This window comes from Phalaenopsis equestris, unplaced genomic scaffold, assembly GCF_001263595.1.
Source record: "Phalaenopsis equestris unplaced genomic scaffold, ASM126359v1 Scaffold000485, whole genome shotgun sequence".
Lineage (NCBI taxonomy): Eukaryota > Viridiplantae > Streptophyta > Magnoliopsida > Asparagales > Orchidaceae > Phalaenopsis > Phalaenopsis equestris.
The window spans coordinates 83,682-90,783 of record NW_018164926.1 but is presented as its reverse complement, the minus strand read 5'-3'; the positions used below and the strand labels follow the sequence as shown (position 1 = coordinate 90,783).

At 34.3% G+C, this 7,102-nt stretch overlaps 1 protein-coding gene across 1 annotated transcript; it reads left to right on the top strand.

Moving 5' to 3' along the window:
- Positions 1–1,835: 1,835 nt before the first annotated feature.
- On the top strand, positions 1,836–4,619 carry LOC110028034 (large ribosomal RNA subunit accumulation protein YCED homolog 2, chloroplastic-like). The gene is made up of 4 exons (XM_020729734.1): positions 1,836–2,098; positions 2,177–2,368; positions 2,589–2,678; positions 3,823–4,619. The coding sequence occupies exons 1-4, from the start codon at positions 1,934–1,936 to the stop codon at positions 3,943–3,945; spliced, it is 570 nt and encodes a 189-aa protein (XP_020585393.1). The 5' UTR covers positions 1,836–1,933; the 3' UTR covers positions 3,946–4,619.
- The last annotated feature ends 2,483 nt before the right edge of the window (positions 4,620–7,102 follow it).

The window sequence follows — 7,102 nt, the reverse complement described above, 5'->3', positions numbered from 1 at the left end:
TTTTTTACAAATCAAGTACCCAACTTTTCTTTTTTCACCATTTTTCAATAGTGAATTTACATTTTCATCCATAGGTGGGGTGCTTTATGTAAATTTACGTAAAAAGGTTATAGTGCTTAAAGGTGTTTTAGCATATAAACTATTATTTACAAAATATAACACTTAATCGAGATAACGTTTGACAAGAAATTGGCAGTGATGGAATGGTGGAAAGGAAGATATTTAAAATTGGGTAATTTACCTACATAACAAACAATTTTTATATATTTTACATTTTTAATATATTAGCATTATATTCTTAAGCAAGAAAAGATGAAAAAAATATTAAATCAGGACTCGGCACGTAGAGTTACGTGCTGAGCGAATGAAATCACGTCACGTAGAAAAAAAAAAAATTATGTTCGGTAACACAAGGGAATATTCCTCTCATGTTATTTCGTGTTATTTAATTGTTATTGTGTGTTATTCAAGTGTTATTGATGTGTTATTGTGTTATTATAATACTGAGAATATTCTCAAAATACAATAATACCTGAATAACATATAATAACATTTGAATAACACAGAATAACACGAGGGGAATATTCTCTTGTGTTGCCGGGCCGATCACCTCAATGACGTAATTTTATTGGACTCTAAATGTAACTATACATGCGGAGTCCTGATGTAATATTTTTTCAAAAAAGATGGACATACGTATAAATAAAATATGACAGTTTGTGTTATAATAAAAATACATAAGAATTATATGATATCTATGTAAATGCCCCTTTAAAATTTTAGATTTTACATAAGTAGATAATGAAATTTAGAGGTTAAATACATAAATCGGAGAAATTTAAGCGGGTAAATTCTAAAACAAAGAGAAAATATAAATTTAAAACTAAAAATTCTATTTAAATTTTTTAAAAAAATTGATATCGGCGTAATGATGTGTCATAATTTCTTTGATGACATGTACAAATTATTATTTTACGAGCTAAATCAGAAGGGGAAAAAAAATCATAGGTCTCAACCAAGCTGAAATGATCTACTGAGTTAGTGATTGCATATCCAAATCCTTGTCTCAGAGTTGAGTTGAGAAAGCTATTAAGTTTGATGGACTGGTGATAAAATAAATAAACAAGCGAGCCGAATACGAACAAAAATTTATTCACTTGTGTTCTACTTATTTAGTCTCGAAATAATTATATATATATAAGAACTGAAAATTTTTAAACTAAGAAAAAATAAAATTTAATTCGAGCTGAATTACGAGAACACGAGCATGATTCAAAAAGATAAGTTTGAATCGAGTCGAAGATGACTCATCAATTATCACCGATCACGGCCAACCATCACCTACCGGCAGCCATCAATAATTATCAGTAGTGGTCTGTTCTTGATAATAAATTTATCCGCACGTTAACATCACATTAACATTATAGCTCGAGAGACTTTTTAATATTTTTCGGCCTGTGAAAAAGTGATTTATAATTTGGCCTCAAATGAACTAATACCCATAATTACTCTCGAAATAATTATAATAATATAAAAGAATTGAAAATGTTTGAAGTAAGAAAAAATAAAATTTAAGTCGAGCTAAAGAATAAGAACACGAGCATGATTCAAAAAGATAAGTTCGAATCGAGTCGAATATGACTCGTTAATTACCACCGACCACGGATAACCATCACCTACCGGCGGCTACCGAACATTATCAGTATAACCATCACCTACCGACGACTACCGATCATTATCAGTAGTCGTCTATTCTTGATAATAAATTTATCCGCACGTTAACATCACATTAACATTGTAGCTGGAGAGACTTTCTAACATTTTTCGGCCTGTGAAAAAGTGATTTATAATTTGGACTAGTTCCCGTCACTTAATCTTCTTCTTTAAGATAAGTCTGGACAAAGGATTCTGCCTCTCTTATCGAAAAGAGCTCATGGCAGCACTTCACCACCTCTTCATCTCAGAGCATCTAAGTCATCCTCTCTATCTTCTACAAAGCCCTAAAACAACAGCACAAAAAACCCAGAAGAAGCCTTCAGTCTCAGTTTCTCCTTCCCCACGCTTCAGAACCAGAGCTTCTTCCTCAAATAAACTTCCTGTAACTCGCCCACTTCCTTTTCTTTTCCCTCTTCTTCTTCTTCCTTTGATTGAACTAGGGTTGTTTTCAAATGCGCAGCATTCGAAGCGGAAAACCAACAAATCCGGAAGATCGGCAAGGCATTTGATCACTATCTCGACTTCCTGCGGGAGATGGCAAGGCCGATGGAGCAGCGAGTATCTTCTCTCTCTGAGAGAGCTTCAGCTCGCCGAGTTGGCTGAGGATGGAGATAAGAATGCCGACATCCTCGTGAGCCTTTCCATTCAAAAGGTTGCCCTAAACCCTACATGGACATTTTATTTTCTGTTTTTGTAAACAAATTGGCGTGTTCTGAAACCCTAAACCGTAAATCGAGAAATATTTGATGGAATCAGTCATATTTTGTTCCATGATATGGTGAATTTCAGCTCTACATAATGCCTAAAATATATATGAATTCCTCCTGTTATTATTGCAAAAAACAACTCAGGAAATTATGTGATTTTGTCAGCACACTGGTTTTGGATTCTCAGTGCATGGAAGGATCATTACATCTATCAAGAGAAAATGCAGCTGTTGCTTCTCATCATACGACAGAGAGGTAAGTACTGCTCAGAAAAGCTAAAAAAATGTATTTTTTTGATTCAAAATGCTTCTGAAGTGTAATTTAGATGGGAGCTTTACATACATGCCACATTATTACGTCTCAATTCCTATGTATTTACATATCTAACACCTGAACTTTAAATTTTACAACTATGCCTCCTTACCTCTGCAGGACAAGATGTATTTCACTTCTTCAAAGTTAAAATGGTGGTTTTTTTGTATTTGTTATAAAAATTTTTTGCGGTATTAATGTAAAGAGGCAAGATATGTAAAGAATAGCAATTAGGTGGCATGTATGTAAATTCCCCTAATCAGGATATTCACATACATACCACACAATTCTTTTGTATTTACATCTGACATCTGAACTTTTATTTTTTACATTCATAACGCTCTGGTGCATAATTTGTGCAAAAATTTCACTTTTAAAAAACTAGTTTTGATGATATTTTTGATGTGATTTTAAAGATTTGAGAAACAAATTTACATGTATAACACTCTGGTGACATAATTTGTGCAAAAAAACAAGAAAAAAAAAAGTTTCACTTTTAAAAAATTAGTGTTGATGATATTTTTGATGTGATTTTAAAGATTTGAGTCTAAATGTTGAACTTTTGGTATTACATATGTAAATACATAAAAATTGTTTGTAATATATGTAAATTTCCCATAATCTCTTAGTTTGTTTTTCTTTATAAAACCACCTCCTCACTCTCAACCTGCATTATAAACAAGTTATTTCTATGATTCAAAATTGGACTTCAAGTTCATGGTATTGTACTGAAATTTCTTGTTTTTTGAAGTGAAGAATGATGGTCTTTTTTATTTATTATTATTATTATTATTATTATATACATACCACTGAATTCTTATCTATTTGCACATCTAACAACTAAACTTGAATTTTGACATGCATAGCGACCTTACCTCTGCATGAAATGGTGTATTTCACTTTTAAAAAATTAGAATGATGGTATTTTTGAGGTGTTATGAAAGGTTTGGGTGTTATAAATGTAAAAAGGTAAAGTTTTGGTGCTTGATATGTAAATACATAGGAGTTGGGTGGTATGTATATAAATGCCTTCAAATATTTGAACTGATGGATGATGTTTTGTTAAAAAATAATTTGATGTTTGCAGATTGACGCTACCTTTGATGTTTGGGTTCTGCCTTCTAACAAAGACAGTGAAGTTGAGCTACCGGAAATTGGTGGAAGTGATCAAGCAAGCTCCTATTTGTCTTGCTTTTTGCAAAAAAAATGAAGGGAGATTTACGTGCATACACCACTCAATTCCTATTTACAATTCTAGCACATAAATTTAGTTTTTTTACATTTAAGCCACCTTATTGATACGATCCGACGTCAAAATCGGCACGAAGTTCCACAGAAATTAGTAAAAAATAAATATTTTTTTTAATAATATGAAGAACCCAATTCAAATACAAAGGTAAACAACTACAATTCAAATGGTAGGCGATCTCTCACAATTCCTATAATTCGAAAGATAAGAAATTTCTCTCAAACTCTGAATGTAAGACTCACAATAACAAGCTCATGCATACCCCTAACTTGAAACATAATTAGTTTCTTTATACCCAACAATAACAATAATAAAAGATTAAATTGCCTTTAGGCATACAAAAAATAAAATTGCCCTTAGGCTAAGCATCGATGTAACACTTACATATTAATGGAAAGGTATATTTCATTTTTTTAAAGTTAAAATAGTGGTATTTTTATGTGATATGAAGGATATGAGTGGTAGAAATTTGAAAAGCGTAGTTTAGGTGTTAGATATGGAAATGCGTAGGAATTGGATGGCACTTATGTAAATGCCCCAAAAATAAATTGAATCAGAATATCTAAAGATAATGTGTCAGGGAGGAATTGCAAAACTAGTGCTTAAAATTTAAATTGTTGAAAATTTACATACATACCACACAGTTCTTATGTATTTACATAACTTCTAAAATTTGATATTTACATATATAACACCTTAGTCTCATAATGACAACAAAATCTATGGATGAAAAAGGTGTATTTCACTTTCAAAAAGTTAGTAATTGTAGTCTTTTTGTTGTGATCTATTGAAAATGATTTTGCAATAATCTTGTTCATTTCATTAACATTTTGGCTTATATAGAACCACATAACATTTACAAATAAACTTCTATAATTCTTCTATTTACAACTAGAACCTTAAATTAGATACAAATCTTAACACTCCCCCTCGAGGTGGGTCAAAAATATTCACTAAGTCCATATTGTCACATAATCTAGTTAACTCCATTGGGCTAAGTTCTTTAGTGAGGTAGTCAGCCACCTGCTCTCCAGTAGCTACATGACTTTGTTTCAACAATCTATTATTCAACTTCTCCTTGATGAAGATTCTATCAATCTCCACATGTTTAGTTCTATCGTGTTGCATTAGGTTGTTGGTAATGTTGACAGTTGACTTGTTGTTGCACCACAACTTCATTTGAGTTCTCTAGTTCACTTCTCTAGTTCCCTTTGAGTTCAACCAACAAGGTTTTCAGCCACATCATCTCAGAAACTCCTAATGCCATGGCCCTGTACTTTGCCTCTGTTGTTTGTCTTGCTACAACTGACAGTCTTTTGCTCTTTCTTGAGATCAAGTTGCCACCGACAAACATGCACCTCAACTTCATTTGAGTTCTCTAGTTCACTTTGAGTTCAACCAACAAGGCTTTCAGCCACATCATCTCAGCAACTCCTAATGTCATGACCTTGTATTTTGCCTCTGTTGTTTATCTTATTACAACTGACAGTTTTTTTTGCTCTTTCACGAGATCAAGTTGTCATCTACAAACATGCAGTATCTGGACGTGAATTTGTCAGTCATCTGCACAACTTGCATAGTCAGAATCACCAAAGCCTTCTATTTCTACATGCTCATTCTTCCTGAAGATCGATCTCTTTCCTGATGCACTCTTCAAATATCTCAGGATCTAATACATTGCATCCATATGATATTTCCTTGGATCATGCATGTAGCGGCTCGCCGCATTTACTACAAAAGAAATATCAGGTCGAGTGTGACATAGTAGATTAGACGGTCCAACAGTCTATGGTACCTCTCACGATCCATAGGTTCTCCTGCCTCTATATTCATCTGACCTTCTAATCAGTTGGAGAGATTGTAGGTTTGCACCCCCGCATATTTGTTTCCATGAGGAGATCTATTAAATACTTTCTTTGGAATAAGACTATCCCTTCAGATCCATGGGCCACTTCAATCCCAAGAAACCATCTGAGTTGTCCTAGACCTTTGCGTCGAATTGATTCCCCAGTCTTCCCTTCAATTGAACAATCGCCGTCTCATCATCATTGGTGACAATTATGTCATCTACATACACAACAAGTATGGTAGTGTGACCTTTTTGTCGTCGAAAGGACACCATATGGTATGCATTGATCTGCAGATATTCCATTCCTATCATCGTAATTCAAAATTTGTCAAGCAAGACTTGAGGAAACTGCTTCAAGTCATATAACGACTTCCTGGGCCTGCACACCTTGCCCACTATCTAAGATAAACTGAATCCTGGTGGTTTCTCCCAATATACCTACTACAATAGCTTCCCATGCAGAAAATCATTATTCACATCAAGTTGTTGTAATCTCCATCCACTATTGACTGCTACAGAAACCAATGTCCTTACCGTGCTCATCTTTGCTACTGGTGCAAAGATTTCATCATAGTCAATGACATATGTATAATTGTACTCTTTTGCCACTAGTCGGATCTTATGTCTCTCCACCTTCCCTTATGGAGTTTGTTTCACCGTGAAAATCCACTCACACTCAATTGCTTTCTTCCCTGTTGGTGTAGTGGTATAATCTCACATGTTCGAGTTTTATTGAGAGCTTCAACCTCTTCATGCATTGTAGTTTTTCACTTGGGATCCTCATTAGCTACTTGCCAAACACTTGGGTATAGAGTCAGAGTCCAATGATGCAATGAACGCTCCATGTAATGGTGAGATGTTATATTAAGAAACAAAGTTAGCAATGTCACGTTTCCACCCAAAACCATCAGAATGATGTCTGGTATTGCTGCGGGAAGTCCTTCTTAACATTGGGGGGTTACGAGTAGACGAAGGATGAACAATATCACTTGGGAGTTTTGAATCAAAGGTGGATGGTGTAGGGGAAGAGTGGGACAAGGGACTTGTTGGCACTGCAGACTCTGTTCCCTCAGTTTGCTTATTACTCCGAGTATACACACTTAGCTCACTTTTACCCTGAATCCCACCTCCTCTAGTTTCAACCTCCTTGATTTCCATCTCCTCAGTTGATTCATCCCATATCAGAAAACTTGACTTTGTGCTCACTTGCACCACTCCATCACTACCACTACTCACCCTATATATATATATATATATATAGACACATCA